The 18,888-nt window shown below is 40.0% G+C and overlaps 1 protein-coding gene across 1 annotated transcript; it reads right to left on the bottom strand.

Moving 5' to 3' along the window:
* Positions 1–456: 456 nt before the first annotated feature.
* Positions 457–17,557, bottom strand: LOC123880701 (locomotion-related protein Hikaru genki). The gene is made up of 10 exons (XM_045928981.1): positions 17,272–17,557; positions 15,897–15,988; positions 15,096–15,198; positions 12,838–12,926; positions 7,407–7,566; positions 6,922–7,095; positions 5,948–6,082; positions 4,739–4,882; positions 3,749–3,958; positions 457–2,995 (listed from the first exon to the last, which is right to left on the bottom strand). The coding sequence occupies exons 1-10, from the start codon at positions 17,345–17,347 to the stop codon at positions 2,730–2,732; spliced, it is 1,449 nt and encodes a 482-aa protein (XP_045784937.1). The 5' UTR covers positions 17,348–17,557; the 3' UTR covers positions 457–2,729.
* Positions 17,558–18,888: the final 1,331 nt, after the last annotated feature.

The raw sequence follows: 18,888 nt of genomic DNA, 5'->3' as shown, positions 1-18,888 counted from the left end.
TTTCCGGGATAAAAAGTAGCCTATGTGCTAATCCAGAGTATTCTCTATCTCCATTCTAAATTTCAGCCCAATCCGTCCAGTAGTTTTTGCGTGAAGGAGTAACAAACATACACACACACACACATACACACACATACATACAATTTTTCCCCTTTATAATATTAGTGTGATGTGACTAGTTGATGCCCGCGACTTCGTTCACGTTGATACGGGTTTTTTAAAAATCCAGTGGGAACTCATTGATATTCCGGGATAAAAGTAGCCAATGTTTAAATCCAGGGTATAATCTATCTACATCGATGTCTATCTACATTCCAAATTTCAACAAATCTGTGCAGATTTCAATCTTTCAACAAATTTGTACAAAGAGTAACAAACATACGCGCAAACTTTCGCCTTTACAGTGTGATTATGATTAATGTGATCATAAGGTCATTTTAATTAAAAGAAAAAAGATTGATAGTTCTACTAATTTATTTCAATAAAACTCTTTTAACACATACTTAATCAATTATTCTCTAGTACTTAGGTATATAATCTTTGGCACAATCATCAAAAAATGTTCGTTCTCAATCAACTACATAGTGTGTTACATATAATACTGTTCGAATGATAAAGGTTCAACTAATTTATTTCAATAAAGCTCTTTTCACTTACATACTTAATAAATTATTCTCTAGTACTCAATATAATCTTTGGCACAATCATCAAAAAATGTTCGTTCTCAATCAACTACATAGTGTGTTACATATAATACTGTTCGAATGATAAAGGTTCAACTAATTTATTTCAATAAAGCTCTTTTCACTTACATACTTAATAAATTATTCTCTAGTACTCAATATAATCTTTGGCACAATCATCAAAAAATGTTCGTTCTCAATCAACTACATAGTGTGTTACATATAATACTGTTCGAATGATAAAGGTTCAACTAATTTATTTCAATAAAGCTCTTTTCACTTACATACTTAATAAATTATTCTCTAGTACTCAATATAATCTTTGGCACAATCATCAAAAAATGTTCGTTCTCAATATCAACTAAATAATAGTGTGTTACATATAATAACTGTTCCAATGATAAAGATTCCACCTAATTTATTTGAATAAAACTCTTTTCACTTATGCACTTAAACAATTATTCTCTAGTACTCAATATAATCTTTGGCACAATCATCATAAAATCTTCATTCTCAATATCGATTACATAATAGTGTGTGCGGCGTAACGCAGGCGTTCGCCAAGGATTTATAATAAACGTCTCTATACTCCAAGAACTCGGCATTAAAAAACATCTTTCGGCGTTAGTACAGGGTCGCATACTAAAGTTCTTCGGACATGTCTCCCGGCGTGAGAGTGCCTCCATTGAGCGTCTTGTGGCGCAGGACAAGGTGGAGGGTACCAGAGGGCGAGGAAGGTCGTCTACGCGATGGACCGATCAAATTAAGTGCGCTGTGGGCGGTGCCGTGCACGAGTGTACCAGAATGTCGACCAGCAGGGAGAAGTGGCGAATGCTCGTGAGGCGTGTAACATCTGCCCCCCAAAACGTCACTTCATGATGAACACGACCGCTCTGCCAAGAGTGTTACGACAAAGAAGAAGAATAGTGTGTTACACATAATTCTGTATATCATATCATTTTGTAAGTAGAAATTGTGGATACACCGTCTTCGTAATATTATATAAATAATATTAATATAACTAATACAAGCTGGACTGATGTGATAGATTTTTTTGACAATTCAAAAGCACTTCAAAAAACATTTTGAATTTTGATAGTAAGACCTTCTAGCAGAGGTCCTTATTCCTGCTGCTATTAGTTATAATGAGTCCTGCTGGTATTAGTTATAATGAATATAGCTCACAATAAACACTAAAATATTTTATTCACTTTAATAAAGCATTTTAAGTCTCAATTGTTTTCTGTCATTGTCTTTAAAATATACCACTCAGTATTAGCTACAAATAACAATTCATATATCGCTCTCAATTTATTAAACATTAAAACATTTGTTTACTTTAATAAAGCTTATCTTTTCAAGTTAGTTATTTATATAAGTTTTTTAAAATATACCTATATCCTATTTTAGAATATCAGTTACTTCAGTACAATCAAGTTTTTAGAATTCATTCACAGCGTCCGTTGTTTGCATCAGTAGACAACATCGTCAACCAATAGACGTACACGGCTGGACATAGGAGTTTCATACGCCAGTCTTGCGTGCTCCCTGCGAATCGTTTGATGTCGCTGGTACGAGGAAGACCCGCGATTAAGTGGACAGAGTACTCCAAAGAGTCACAGCGAGACACTGAATTCAGGGCGGTGCAAAACCGTGGCGTGTGGAAATTCCTCCAAGAGACAATCCAATCCAGCAATCGACGTCTATCGGTTGATAATGATGATGATGATGATAAAATATAATATAATTATTTTAGTATATATTAATATCTATAGTAAATATTTGGTATATATTAATCAAGACCTTACAAACTACAAGAACCACATATAGAATGAGATATTTTTAATTAATCTAAAACTGTTTGCCAAAGGCTTTTCTTGCTACTTCTAAATACATACATATAGAATTGTACGATAAAATGTGGATTTAGGGCTCAGTACCAAAATGGTAAAAAAGGAACCCTTAGGCCACGTTCATTGCATCCGTTGTTTACATAAATTTTAAATAGAAAACAGTTTTCGTACTAGCTAGTTTAGAATGTTCGCATTAAGACTCGTCAAAATTGACGAGAGTAGTGTTATCAACGTAGATGGTGTCAGCCTTCCGGATCTCTGAGGGGGGCAGGCAGAAGGGGGGAGGGTGCGACCAGAAGCCGCTCTCGGTGCAGACGATGGAGCTCTCTCCCTCCACCTGGTACCCGTCCTCGCAGGAGTAGACGACCAGGTCGCCGACGGGGAATTTGCCGTCCCTGGTGGCCGCCGCCTTGACGAGACGGCCGCGAGCGGGGACCAAGGGGTCCGGGCAGTAGATCGCTGCAGAACATTTCATTACATTAAATAATGATTATTGATAATGATTATTTATTTGTGGATTATAATCAATCTTCTTTTTACTTTATTTATAACTAGAGGATGCCCTCGACTTCGTCCGCGTGGATTTAGGTTTTTAAAAATGCCGTGGGAACTGTTTGATTTTCTGGGATAAAATGCCTGTGTCTTATACAGGGACGGAAGCTACCTCGGTACCAAATTTTATACAAATCGGTTGAGCGGATGGGTCTTTAAGAATCCTGTGGGAACTCTTTGATTTTTCGCGATAAAAAGCAGCCTATGTCGGTCCCCGGGATATAAGCTAACTCTGTACCAAGTTTCGCCAGAATCGGTTACACTGTTGGGCCGTGAAAAGGTAGCAGACAGACAGAAAGACACACTTTCGCATTTATAATACTGCAAATGGGCAGGCTCTGTCTGTCGCAGTACCGACGGCCGTTGGGGCAGACGTGTTCTGGAGTGGAGACCGCGCAGTGTGGGCCGACCTCCAGCCCGCTGGATCGATGACCTGAAGAAGGTGGCGGGGAGCGGGTGGATGAGGAAGGCGGAAGACCGACGTGTTTGGCGGCGCGCTCTTGGAAAGGGTTTTGTCCAGCAGTGGACGCTTACAGGCTGATGGAATGGAATGGAAAAAAATATTGAAATATGGATTAGCTAGCTGTGGCCACGGCTTCGTCTGAAGTTTTTAAAATCGGGATCGAATGTCACCAATGCCGATGGTAGTACTGTACTCACGCAAACAGCGCGGGGCGTCGGCCGACCAGCGTCCGCCGGGCTCGCACTCGAGGCCCGGCGCGCCGACGAGCCGGTAGCCCCAGGCGCAGGCGAAGACGGCGCGGCCGCCCAGCGACGCGTTGTACTCCAGAAGCGCTGCGTGGGGGCCCGGCGCTCGCAGGCCGGGGCACAGGGTCTCCTCGCAAGTGGGGGGCGCGGATGACCAGCGACCTGCAACACAAGTACTTACAATGGGGATGATGCCTGGTCAAAAATAAATCATTTCTTATTAATTATTATTAAATAGAGGGTCTTCCAAAATTTGTTAGATCCACATTCGCTGCTAATTTTAAGTTTGCTAACCATCATTTTAAATTATCGATTTAACTAAAAAAGTACGTCACATCTGTGTATTCATACAAGCTCCTATACTAAGCGAGAGTTTTGACGTTTGATAAAAAGTCACTGATTTGACTAGTAGTCATCATCCCTATTCGAAGTTAAAGTCAAAACCTTTCATTCAACCCGCCGGTCGAACCTATGCCGGCTTCTGCGGCTAGTTCTTGCGATCTATTAATGCCTGGCAGCAAAAGACCAGCGGCCGGCGACGGCGGCATAGTCAATACTGCGCTATGCTACGCTGTGCTGTGCTCTATCGCTTCTCTTACATTATAATGAAGATACAAACAAACCCTGCTGCGCTACGCTTTCTACGGCTGTGCTGCGTTAAACATAGCAATAATGACGCGATACATGCCTGATTACCCATCTCGCCCAATCTTCCGACTATCGCGCATACGTGTCGCGCTGTCACAGTCGCACAGCACACCGTGCAGCTTAATGTTGTTTGAAGAAAATCATAGCACCAGAAATTTAGCTTAGCTGAGCACATCACGGTGAAGAATAGCTCAAATTAGATCGGTCATCTAATGATGGATCCACACATTACGCCGGGCTCCCGCCGATGTATCCACGCTACATATTCCACAATAGAGCATGACAAACACTCACCGTCGCCCATACAACTGATAATGGCGGACCCATTGATATGGTAGCCCGGCTGGCAGCTGAAGTGGACGGCATTCCCAAGTCGCGAGCCCTGCGCGAACTGGTTAACGTGTGGCGACGACACGTTAATGGGCGGGCACACTATATCTGCGACAACATCATACAATCAATACCCTCAGTACGAGATTTTCTGATAGTATTCAAGAGTCGAAACAAAACATCAAAGTAGAATGGACCTAAAGACTCTTGATTTAAAGTCAAAAATTCAATACCATTGATTTTAATTTCGCAATGTGTCCGCTCGGCTGTAAATATAGCATGGAAACAAGGCAGTTAAGGGCCGTTTTACTTTAACGCTAAAGTGTTCCGACTCTCTAATACTATCAACGTCGGTGAGAAGTCAAATCTTGTACAGAGGGTACAGTGTTCTTACAGCAATTGACAAGATTTAAAATAAGTGCTCCAAATATGGCCCGAAAAATAAGCCTTGGCAATGGCCTTATTTCAAATTAGTCAAAAGACTTATTGCTTGGGTGTTAAGTTTTATTTTAGAATAAATATTATGGTTATTTAAAAAAAAAAAACGAATCTTTTTAAGGTTCAGTATTTTTACCATTGATGACAAGAGGTCTTAAATATAAATATTTTGCAATCTTTATTAAACTTTATGTTCAAGTGTTAAGCTTTATAATAAACTGAAGTGGTTGATATTGTAAAACTTTTTTCTACATTTCGTAATAAACAGAGATGTGTATATGTGCAAACCTGGCTACTTGAGCGATGTCATTTTGTTTGTGATCTGTCATCTATACCTACTATCCTACATCAATGCTTGGCCTCAAGTTATGGGTTTGTTCCAAACTATATCTGAACGCCACATTTGAATGCCCTTGTGTATTGTGAGTGTATTTCTGTCACGTATAACCCTTCAAAGCAAGAGTATTCACTCTTGCATACAAAAAATGGAACTGAATCTTCTAGGCAAGCGTGCTTCAACCTATAGGTCGCGACAGGTCGACATGGCAATCAGGGCGTGACCACGGCCAGTTGTTATGCTTGAGATTTGTCCAGGCACCCGTTATTTAAGACAGTGCATTACCCTTTTTTGAATAACCTGCTATTTTGAATCATGTGACGTGTATCATGCGTGGTGCTCGTGTGTTGCGGGTGTGTTGCTGTTGTGTCGCGTGTGTGGATAACTACGCAACTCACTAACAACTTTAACGGAGACGGTGTTAGTTGAACCGGCGGGCGAGGTGCACGTGTAGTTGCCGCTCTGACGCGGCGTGACGCGCGGCAGTACCAGCCGGTAGTGCAGCTCATTCTCGCCTTCGTGGGATGCCCATGCTGTAACAGAGACAGAACTATTACACTAGCTTTTGCTGAGCAAGCGCGGATCCACAGTCGTGGGCACGATGGGCATGCAACCCCAACAGACTTGTGAGTTGTGACGTCTCATTTTCACGGTCTATTGAAATAATTAGAAAAGAGGCTAAAATATGTGACAAATTTTCTTTTGTAATTTTCATGAGCTAACAAACTAACATTTTACAGGTCTATTAATTTATACTAGTACGCCTCCCACGGATTTGCCCACGTGGATCTGTACACTGTACAGGATCTTTGTCAGGGCGTTGTATAGTATAAACATCTCCTTTGCGAGAATGCATTATGTCGATCATGAGCGAGTTTATACTCCAACTCGCACTTGGCCGATTTCCAGGTGGCTGTGCCCACAACCTTTTTTGGGATGTGGATCAGCACCTGATGGTGAGGGCCTAAAATTTAGCAGAGGTAAAGTGGTGGGCGGCGACGGAATGGCAAACACCGTGCAACCGTGATTTTAAACCTTTTAGTTTTAAACCTCACCATGTATCGCGTTTGAGCAAACGTAGTGTGGGACGCCCTCCAGCACGATGGACCGACGATATAAAGCGGCTGGCGGGAAGTGGCTGGATGAGGAAGGCTGAGGACCGGGTGTGGTGGCGCTCTATAGGGAAGGCCTATGTCCAGCAGTGGACGTCCACAGGCTGATGATGATGATGATGATGATGTATCACGAAGGGGAGGGGAGGGGGGGGGGGATTAAAAAACATCACGTGATTAATGGACGGCCCTATACATATAAGGTTTACCACCTGTTTGTGCTGACATGTTTGTGTATCCCATGTGTGAACCCAACTTACCAGCGGTATGCCTCCCCGAGTGACTCCAGCTCCATTCAGGCGTCTGTTCCGGCGCGCGCGGCCACAGGCAGTCGAGCCACAGGGTGCTGCCAGGGAACACCAACAGCTCGCCTCTATTCTCAACCACGGCAGACCCTGTCACTGTTACGTACTGGATGGTAGGAGGGGCACCACCTGTACCGAAAAAAAAGCGCCGGAAATGATAGTCTCTCTCCCTCTCACGCCAATAGTAACGATTGTTTATATATGAGTATATGATCTTCGCTTTAAGAGAAGTAACTAGCACGTAGTTTGGTTTTCACTTGAATATGAACCTATCTAACTCGACGAAATTTTCTATGCACGTAAGAAAATTAAGCTCTTTAACAACTGCCTAGAAACTAAAACATCTTCCAAGCAAGGCAAGGCAAGACAAGGCCTGGGTCATTGAGTTACGGTATTGGCTGGTAAACCTGCATTATGTACTCCAGAGGGTCGATAGGCACCTGTATAGTTGGTGATGAGGGAGGTCGGCACACAGCTGGGCATCTTGTGAGACCACTCGCCGTTGTCGCAGCGAAGCAAGCTCTCGCCCACGAACTTGTAAAGCCCGAAGTGCTTGCAGCGCACCGCCAGCACCGAACCGTGAGGAAAGTACGTGTCAATCTGGGTGAGAAAATACACTATTTAGAATACACGATTCGATTGATTTGCAGCGTGTTGGCATTATTGGTTAGTTAATTTGATTAGTTAAAATCGTGATTTTAATCGTTATTAATTTAAACACCCAGGTTCTTGCGGTAGTGGGTTGGTGCGGGAGGGGTGTGAGGACGTGACGCGAGAGCTCAGTGATTCGTCAACTTGTGACAACTATCACCCTCCCGCACCGCTCCACCACCGCAGGAGCCTACTCATATATATGCGCTATACCTTTAAGCTGTGATAGCCTAGTGGTTAGAACGTCCGCCTCCTAACCGGAGGTCGGGGGTTCGATCCCGGGCACGCACCACTAACTTTTCAGTTATGTGCGTTTTAAGCAATTAAATATCACTTGCTTTAACGGTGAAGGAAAACATCGTGAGGAAACCTGCATGCCTGAGAGTTCTCCATGTTCTCAAAGGTGTGTGAAGTCTGCCAATCCGCATTGGGCCAGCGTGGCAGACTATGGCCTAAACCCTTCTCATTCTGAGAGGAGACCCGTACTCAGTAGTGGGGCGGAAATGGGTTGATCATGATGATGATGATGATGATACCTTTAATAACAATCTAGAAGTTTGGCAGTTTGTGTACAACTAAATTACAAAGTGACTGAGAGAGGCTTGTTGATTATGCAAGGATATGTACAGGGTGTATCTAATCCATCATTGTGCGACAACAGATAAGCTATGTAAAATCAATCTTGTACACCAAAATATTCAGGGCTTATCTGGCAAGGAACATGAGATAGAACTATTTATTAAAAAATTTGATATTGACATCTTATGCCTCACTGAGCATTGGCTCAATAGTTATCAATTAATAGTAAATTTAAAACATTATCAATTGTCAAGTGCGTTCTCTAGAAAGAAAGCTATACGCGGAGGGTCTTTAATATTAACCCGCAACAATATCAATTATAAAGAACGGAAAGACATTGTTAATCTTTCATTGGAACGCACTATTGAGCTGTCCTGTGTTGAGCTGGAGCGCTATATTGTCGTCTGCGTGTACCGACCCCCCTCAGGTGACTTTGTTCTGTTTGAGGACGTTATGGAAGAGGCCTTGAGGCGGATATGTAGGTCATCAAAAAAGATATTAGTTTGTGGAGACTTCAATATTGATATTTTGCTTCACACTTCTTTTACTGACAGATTACTCAATTTATTTAAAAGCTTTAATTTACAGAAAATTTTCAATGAACCAACACGGATAACTGCAAATTCAGCCACTTGTATAGATAACATTTTCTGTGACTGTAAGATTGTCGCAAAATCGATCATGACGAATCTAAGATCCGATCACTGTGGACAAATGATATCTGTTCCCAGTGATAATCAAGACATAACAAAGTTAATAAAGTATAGGCCAGTAACCACTAAAAAGGTAAAGCAGTTCAAACTAAAGGTTTTAACTGCTTTACCTAAACTTGACTTTACTCAGGGTGGTCCGGATGAACACTATAATGCTTTTTTTGATCTCATAAACTCTCAATTTAATTCTACCTTTAAAATTGTAGAAAAAAAACTGTTTAAAAATCTTAAATTTAGTGACTGGGCTACTGTTGGCATCTATAAAAGTAGAAATAAGTTGTTCGACTTGTATGCAGAAAAACAATATAACTACACTCCCACATTTGTTGAATATGTAAAAAATTATTCAAAATTATTCAAAAAGGTTTGCATACAAGCAAAGTCACTCTGCATAAAGCAAAAAATTATTAATTCTGATAATAAAATTAAAGCAGCTTGGGATATCATCACGGATGAAACTGGGAAACAAAAAGTGCATAACAATAAATTGGAGCTAAAAATTAATAACCGTATTATTGACTCCAATATTGAAATTGCAAATACATTTGAGAATTTTTTCCAGAACATTCCAGTCATCACTACTAGTTCCATTAGCTCTTCACCAACAGAAGCCTATGATCTTCTCAGGGCCAATGTCACTGAATGCGGTGTGTTGTTTAGTTTTGAATACGTTACTCCATATGACATTGTTAAAGTGTTCAAATCTTTACAAAGCAAAAAAACCGGAGATCTGTGGGGAATATCAGTAAAAATAATTAACAATATTATTGATATTATTGCGCCATATCTAGCCTTAATTTTTAATGAGTCTGTGGATACAGGCGCTTTTCCAGATCTCATGAAATGTAGTAAATTGATACCTCTTTTTAAATCGGGTAGCAAAAGTGACCCAAACAATTACAGGCCAATATCAATTTTGCCAACACTGAGCAAGATATTTGAGAAAATCATGCTCAACCAACTGCTTCAGCATTTCAATTTAAATAAGCTACTCCATTCTGAACAGTATGGCTTCACTAAAGGTCGATCAACAACCGACGCGGCCGCAATGCTGTTAAAGCATATATTCAATGCGTGGGAGGGGTCACAGAATGCCATTGGTATTTTCTGTGATTTATCCAAGGCATTTGATTGCGTTGAGCACGAGACTCTTTTAGTTAAATTGAGCCACTATGGAATCAAAGACACTGCGCTTGGTCTCATTGCGTCCTATCTTAGTGATCGTATTCAAACAGTATGTGTGAATGATGTGAAGTCATCCGGATCAGCCTCACTAATGGGTGTTCCTCAAGGCTCTATTCTAGGTCCTTTCATGTTCTTAGTATACATAAACGATTTACCATATGTAGTCCAAAATATTTGCGATATCGTACTATTTGCTGACGATACGTCTTTGATTTTTAAAGTCGATAGAAATAAGGACAATTTTGACGATATAAATGGTGCCATATCTCAGGTAACTCACTGGTTTACTGTAAATAATCTACTTTTAAATGCAAAAAAAACTAAGTGTATTGAATTCGCACTGCCCAATACCAAGAACACAAGTAACATTAATTTAATGATAAATAATGATATTTTGAAAATTGAAGAGACTACTACATTTTTGGGGATAACCTTAGATGCGAAGCTGCAATGGGGCACCCATATATCAACTCTTGCTGGCAAACTAAGCTCTGCTGCTTACGCGGTTAGAAAGATTCGACAATTAACTGACGTGGAGACCGCAAAGATAGTATATTTTGCTTATTTTCATAGTATTATGTCTTATGGAATCTTAATATGGGGTAGAGCGGCAGATATTGGGAGAATTTTTGTATTACAAAAAAGGGCAATACGCGCAATTTATAACTTAAAACCACGCGATTCACTTCGAGAAAAATTTAAGGAAATAGGTATCCTTACCGTAGCCTCTCAATATATTTACAACAACATAATTTTTGTAAGACAAAATATTCTTAGTTACAAGAAGGTTGGCGATCTACACAACAGGCTGACTAGACACCGTAACAGGCTTGCGACTCCTACGCTCCGTCTCAGGAAGGTCCAAAAGTCATTTGTGGGAATGGGTATAATCTTCTATAACAAAATTCCTCAGTCAATTTTGGACTTGCCTTTACACAGGTTCAAAAAATCTATTAAAAATATGCTCTTGAGAAAAGCATATTATAATATCGAAGATTATGTAAATGATAAAAAAGCGTGGATTTGAACTTCGATTCGCTCCAGCAATGCGCAGGACTTCAATTGCTTTTATACATGGCATAATATTGTATATCAAATCTTTGAAAAGAGCAACCGCCGAGTTTCTTGCTGGTTCTTCTCGGTAGGAAAGGCATTCCGAACCAGTGGTAGATGCTTTTGACGATTCGAAAGAACTTGTAAAAGTCTAATTGAATAAAAACATTTTGAATTTTGAATCACTGACAGCTCACATTCATCCTACCCATACGATTCCAGAACTCATATGCAGAACGGATCGCCAAATCGGATTGCAAGGCCTATTGTCATCGCTCGTGCGATGATGCGATGCGTCCGACGAAACAGATTGCGCGTCCGTGCGTTCAAACATACTGTGTTCTACTGAATGTCCTATTGAAGATCGCGCGATCATGCAATGCGTTCATATTGTTTTTCATCGCATCAATAGGACGGCGCCTTACACTGCGATCCGTTCGGCGATACCATTATACGTGTGTGTGAATTCAGTGGAGAAATACTACTGACTATTGGTCTATTTCACGATGACCGTTTGGCTGTTTGTGTGAGTGTACACTTATACATTGTTAGAGTGTGCGTCGCGCTCAGCTCGGCCGCGACAGTTAACTTTCCGCAACAAATGCGTAAACGCTTGTTGATACACTCACTACTACAACCAAGGCTGAACGGTCATCATGAAACAGAACAACTATATTGATGAACAAAGCAAATGAAACTATGCGATATCTACTATTAGGCCAGCAGCGTTTTTTTTGAATTATATTAAATTTGTTGTTGTTGTTGTTGTTGTTGTTAACAATGTTCCAAATGTTGCAAAACGCTGCAAATTTAAGAAACGTTACAAAACGGTAAAAACAACCTTATTATAAATTTGCAGCGTGTTACTAATTTTTTTGGCAATGTTATTAACAAAAAACCCTTTTCACCCCTTTTCAACACCCCACAACGCTGCAAAATCACACGGTAAATTATTTTGTCTTCTTTAAAAACCCCCTAAAATTTTATCAAGTTACTAATTACTTTCGGGTTTTGGCTTTAACAACTGGCCTATATATCTACCACTGCAGACAGAGAATGCATGATCGGCGTGTGATCATTTGGACGCGTTCCAAGCTACCGCACGAAGTGGGGGGCATATACCGGGCGCCCATATTGGTCACAGACCGAATGCATTCAATACGCTCACTAGAGTAAACAAAACAATCGCAGAAACCGTCACCAATCAGTGATTAGCTACTTATATTGTTAGTATCTAGAAATTAGTATCAGAAAACCAACCGGTTTCAATATACATACTAATAGACTAACCAAACGACGGATCGCGCCTGCCAATGCTATCGTTTCTGAAATATTAAATAAAAATAATCTAAATATATAAAAGTAAAAGCTGACTCACTGACGGATCTATCAACGCACAGCTTAAACCACGCGGATGAAGTCACGGGAATAAGCTAGTAAAAAATATTTTCGTACTCTGCTCAATGAGCTCTAGAAAATGATACCCCACGTGCTAGAGTAAGAAAAAAATGGTTTTTCGGCTCCTTTTTCATTTATGGGAGCTCCCTGGAAAATTATTTACTTGAATTTGTAATTCAGTATTCGGTCTATCTTGAGTATCTTTAAGGCAGGAGCCTTAAAGACACTCAAGTTACAAATTACACGAAACGTTGGGTGAAAAGACTAAGTTTCTATTGATAATAAAACTTACCAAAATAGAGTCATTTTTGAAAGTGACAGCGAGAAGGGGATTTTGGTTGCGGTAGAGGCATTCTCGAAGAATCGGTTGAAACCTGCCATCTGTAATAATTGAACTTAATTGGTACCTATCAAAGGTTTTGAACATAAATCATGCTCTATGAAGCCATCAAAACTAGTATGAGATTGGAAACCAAGGTAGCAAAGGATTTGCAGCCTATAATTTTTTTTGTTTGGAATGATGTAGTACTCTTATAATATTAGATACAGATTGCTGACGGACCTCATTTTTTCATTAATCACATAATGGTAGGATTTTTTTCGGATTACTAATACGGTGGACTACCAGATCTTTACGAAGGCGACTCTGTAGGGGCTGACTAAGCAGAAACGCATCGCATGACTTCCGATGCGCGACGCTAGCCAGTCCCTACCTACCGGCCGTGGGTCGAACACGTAGAACAGGAATAAAGGAAACACAAGTTCAACAAGTTTTTAATTACCAACCCTGAACCTTAACCTCACAGTGAACCTAAACCTCACAGTGGTGACCCCGACGTGATTTTTGACGTGACGTTTTTTTTTTTTCTTTCAAAAAAAGGGGGGAATATTGTAGGGGCTGACTAAGCAGAAACGCATCGCATGACTTGTGGGCCGATGCGCGACGCTAGCCAGTCCCTACCTACCGGCCGTGGGTCGAACACGTAGAACAGGAATAAAGGAAACACAAGTTCAACAAGTTTTTAATTACCAACCCTGAACCTTAACCTCACAGTGAACCTAAACCTCACAGTGGTGACCCCGACGTGATTTTTGACGTGACGTTTTTTTTTTTTCTTTCAAAAAAAGGGGGGAATATTGTAGGGGCTGACTAAGCAGAAACGCATCGCATGACTTGTGGGCCGATGCGCGACGCTAGCCAGTCCCTACCTACCGGCCGTGGGTCGAACACGTAGAACAGGAATAAAGGAAACACAAGTTCAACAAGTTTTTAATTACCAACCCTGAACCTTAACCTCACAGTGAACCTAAACCTCACAGTGGTGACCCCGACGTGATTTTTGACGTGACGTTTTTTTTTTTCTTTCAAAAAAAGGGGGGAATATTGTAGGGGCTGACTAAGCAGAAACGCATCGCATGACTTGTGGGCCGATGCGCGACGCTAGCCAGTCCCTACCTACCGGCCGTGGGTCGAACACGTAGAACAGGAATAAAGGAAACACAAGTTCAACAAGTTTTTAATTACCAACCCTGAACCTTAACCTCACAGTGAACCTAAACCTCACAGTGGTGACCCCGACGTGATTTTTGACGTGACGTTTTTTTTTTTTTCTTTCAAAAAAAGGGGGGAATATTGTAGGGGCTGACTAAGCAGAAACGCATCGCATGACTTGTGGGCCGATGCGCGACGCTAGCCAGTCCCTACCTACCGGCCGTGGGTCGAACACGTAGAACAGGAATAAAGGAAACACAAGTTCAACAAGTTTTTAATTACCAACCCTGAACCTTAACCTCACAACTCTAATAAGAGTGCGGGATTTTCAATTTCATCTACTTTTCTCCTCAACATCATCATCACCTCGCCAACTTCCCACTGAGCACGGGTCTTCTATTAGAATGAAAATGTTTAGGCTGCAGTCCACCACACCAGCCAAGTGCGGAATGGCAGACTTCATATACCTTTGAGAACATCATGGAGAACTCTCAGGCATGCAGATCTCTTTGCGATGTTTTCCTGCATGTGATATTCTATTGTTTAAACGCACACGACTCCGAAAGTAAGAGGTGCAGATGTAGAGGCATGGAAGCTCTACTCGCCGAGGATGTTGGCTGGCAGATATCTATCTACATATTAAAAAAACTTTTACACCGCTGCCAGTTGGAACAAAGAAATCAAATTCAGAACGATTTGAAAATCCTGGAGCTCTCGTGGACCTCCGAGAGCTACACTCTCACTGAGACCCTCATCAACAACAGTCGAGCAAGGTGCTCCAGTCTCGTTACATTCCGCACCACCGCAAGGCGATGTACTTACCTCGTCTGGTCGAACCATTGTTATAAATACTGTATAAATATTTTAAATAGTATCTTGTGAATATAAGCATTCATAAATGGAGCGGCGTTTTATTGGAGTCTTCACCACGCTGCCACACATGCCAGAAGCAAGCAATGGACCGCAAATATAAGTCCAAAGTCCATTAGATTATCACCACTGCTGCATAGGAGCAGACAAAATTCATAATGTGTTAAAAAAAAGCAGGACTAGCTTACTTTGTGTTGGAGAGCATAATGGTCCAACCCAGTTTCCATCAATGCACTTGATCTTGCAAATGAGCCTCTCATTCAGTGGTCCAATGAGGCCAGGGAATTTAACCTGTCAACAAAAGTATGTTCGATAAAACACAATCATCATGGTATCATGGCAAATGAGGTACCTATATATGCCAAATAGTGCCATAGATTTTATTATCTCTGATACTTGACAAATGTTCAAACATCCTTCAAGTGCACAGAAGTTTTTTATGAGATCATTTCCGCAATCAGCGATCAGCCATATGCAGGGTTGTCAGATAGGAGTTTTGAACAAATTCTTGAAGTCCTCAATGTCACAGGGGTGAGGCTTATTATTTTTTTGGTAGTGCACTTACACATTGGTCCTAACCTCAATTTTTTCATTCACAATTTCATCATGTTGTATTAGATCTTCCAAACTATGGACTAATATGCACTGTTGCAGCTAGGCCACACATTCCTCAAGTTCATTCTCAATAGTCCATCATGTAATTAATCGAGGTGATGTCAGGCAGAGAAAACGAATTGTTCCTATCCGTCCCCCTAATCTGTCCCCTCGGGGGGACAGATAGGAATAAAAAGTTCGATCTGTCCCCCTACACGCGACGAGGGGACAGATCGAACTAATTATTTCCAGTCTGTCCCCCCACTGCTTTCTTAGGGGGACAGATTGGAATAAAAAGTTCGATTTGTCCCCCTGCCACGGACGAGGGGACAGACCGAACTAATTCTTTCCGAACTATAACACTTGTCATACTATTATTCTGTATTCATGCTTACTTCAGAAACTCGGGCAAAGTCTGCACGAAATCGGCCAACGTCCAACTTTTTGTCTATCGAGGTGACGTCGGGCAGGGAACATTTGTAATCATCTGAAAGTAACACTTGTATTTTGATATCATGGTTGGCATGATTATAATAATTAAGAGAAAAGTTTAGAAGGAATGCTTTCAAATTTTGATACTGGTAATCAATGACTATTTCCACCTGGAAAAAATCAGATTCTTGGATTTCTAGGCTAGGGCAATAATCATTATAAGATGCAAACAGGAAATTGAGTTGAATGGTTATGACTACAGTAAAAACATGAAAAAATAATGTGTTTTTAAATTTTAGCAAAACTTTGTATAAACCGCAGTTGAAATTTCAATGCCAAAAACCAACCAATGACATAATGACAGTTTATGGTATAGCTCTGTCATTTTTAACCCCCGACCCAAAAAGAGGGGTGTTATAAGTTTGACGTGTGTATCTGTGTATCTGTCTGTGGCATCGTAGCTCCTAAACTAATGAACCGATTTTAATTTAGTTTTTTTTTGTTTGAAAGATGGCTTGATCGAGAGTGTTCTTAGCTATAATCCGAGAAAATCGGTTCAGCCGTTTGAAAGTTATCAGCTCTTTTCTAATTACTGTAACCTTCACTTGTCGGGGGTGTTATAAATTTTTAATTTACACTTGTAGCTGATATGAATATGAGTTTTTACCATAGATTTGTTTTTACACAATAAAATATGGAAATCACACTAATATTATAAAGGAGAAAGTTTGTATGCGTGTGTGTGTGTGTGTGTGTGTGTGTGTGTGTGTATGTTTATTACGCCTTCACGCAAAAACTACTGGACGGATTGGGATGAAATTTAGAATAGAGATAAATTATACCCTGGATTAGCACATAGGCTACTTTTTATCCCGGAAAATTAAAGAGTTCCCATGGGAATTTTAAAAAACATACATCCACGCGAACGAAGTCGCGGGTATCAGCTAGTCCAAAATATGGGATATTTTGGATTTTGCTGTCATTAACTTAAAATTCGATAATTTTAGATTGAAAGAAGGAAAGAAAAGAAAGAAAATTAATTTATTGTTTGATTGTGTGATTATTCATGCTAAGCAGCGACCTGTGTAACTAATTACCAGTACATTCGCAATCCATACAGGATAGGACAGTGAAAATAAAAATAGCATAGCAGGATGCAGCTGCAGTTGCGCATTTAAAGGCGCAGGCGTAAGGATTGATTAAGGATGGTATTGACTGCTGTTATATAATCCAGACTTGTATCTACTACCCAAGTTATATAATATTGAATATGGTACAAATCACGACACCTATGCTTATTATATTTTTAGATAATAGCTGTTTTAAGCAATCACTTACCGGCTACAAATGTATCGCCCAGGTTTTGGCAAAAAAATGCCGAAAAAAATAACATAAGAAGTATAAATTTATTCATTTTTATATGCGAAGTTTCCTGCACTTGGGAATATCACGACACTATATTTTATTTATATGTGACCAGCAGTAATAGTTAAGAGGTCTTTATTAATTAATTTTAAGCAAGATCAATTCCGAAGTTAAAAACTTGTCAGCAAGGAATACAGAAAAATTGTTGTTTGTTGTTTAATGTTTGCTGCGCGTCAGTACACTCAATACACTGTGATGATATTATGTTCAGTGTTGCCAGTGGCAGATAGTCAATTGTAACACGAGACATCTCAAAATGTAACATTTTCACGAGAAAAGTAACATTTCCTTATTTTTCGTGGAAAATAAAAGTAATAAGGTACACAGGTTAATATGGCACTTTATTATACAAAAATTTAAACAGTTTTCTTGTCCCATTAGTTAAGCTTAAAAAGAATCGTAATAATAATTGTTGATTGAATAAATTGACTGCTGATCCTCAAAAAGGAAAACAAATCAATATGTAAAATAATAATATACCAACGGATTTAGAAATGTCTTTGAATAGCTATAACTTATTTTGTTAATCAATTTATAATACAAGTGTAAATTAAAAATTTATATCACCCCAACAAGTGAAGGTTACATTAACTAGAAAAGAGCTGATAACTTTCAAACGGCTGAACCGATTTTCTTTGATTATAGCTAAGAACACTCTCCATCAAGCCACCTTTCAAACAAAAAAACTAAATTAAAATCGGTTCATTAGTTTGAGAGCTACGATGCCATACACAGATACATACGTCAAACTTATAACACCCCTCTTTTTGGATCGGGGGTTAAAAAGATTAAAATCGTCTTATATCGGGCGATCTGGCAACACAGGACTGTTTGAGTTTGAGAGGCTACGCACTAGGTGGACTTTCTCTGTGTAGCGTTTGATGGCGCGCGTGTGGTGCCTTTTTAAAGCGTTTTTTTTTTTTTTGTTAAAAGTGGCTGGTTTTTGTGTTTCACTGGCGTTTTTGGTGCTAGAACCATGCTGGAACTAACTGGGAAGCGCTCTAAAGGGGCGCCGTGCGTATGTCGGCGAGCGCCGGCACAGACGATGTCCTTACTTATGTAGTTTCCCTAACTTAAAAATATCTACAAACTTGACATTGGCTAATCTTTGTAAAGCCAGACGAGAGAATAAAAAAAACGCACTAGGTAGGTACGCAGTGAAGAAAATTACGCGGGAATTTCAAATTCGTTTTGTTAACTGAACAATACTAGGTAGGTACCTAACTACTTATCTTGGTCTCAGCAAAGAGATGAATAGATTTGATAGCAAAACTCAAATTTTAGGTTACGCCGGCCGGTATCTACTCAGCTCGTTCTCATTCCTGTAAAGAAAACCGAAGTTACCTACAACAATAACTAAGTAGTAAATAGCTAAATGAACTTCTGGAAACTAATGTGACTTAATAATAAGATGACAGTCAATACAAAAACGAACTGCTTTCAGTTGCAAATACTATGACTTTGTTTTTGCATTACTGATTCCCTAATTAGTTAACTACTTACTTATTTACTTAAAACTACATTGTATAC

Source organism: Maniola jurtina, chromosome Z, assembly GCF_905333055.1.
Source record: "Maniola jurtina chromosome Z, ilManJurt1.1, whole genome shotgun sequence".
Lineage (NCBI taxonomy): Eukaryota > Metazoa > Arthropoda > Insecta > Lepidoptera > Nymphalidae > Maniola > Maniola jurtina.
Note: the sequence above shows the minus strand (reverse complement) of the source record. Positions and strands in the feature narration are given on the sequence as shown.

Excerpts from the sequence above, each read along its gene's own strand:
- LOC123880701 (XM_045928981.1), bottom strand. The coding sequence starts at position 17,347 with ATGAATAAATTTATACTTCTTATGTTATTTTTTTCGGCATTTTTTTGC. Across the intron at positions 12,927-15,095 it reads ATTATGCTCTCCAACACAAA|ATGGCAGGTTTCAACCGATT; the intron begins GTAAGCTAGTCC and ends CAATTATTACAG. Across the intron at positions 4,883-5,947 it reads CGTCTCCGTTAAAGTTGTTA|ATATAGTGTGCCCGCCCATT; the intron begins GTGAGTTGCGTA and ends ATGTTGTCGCAG.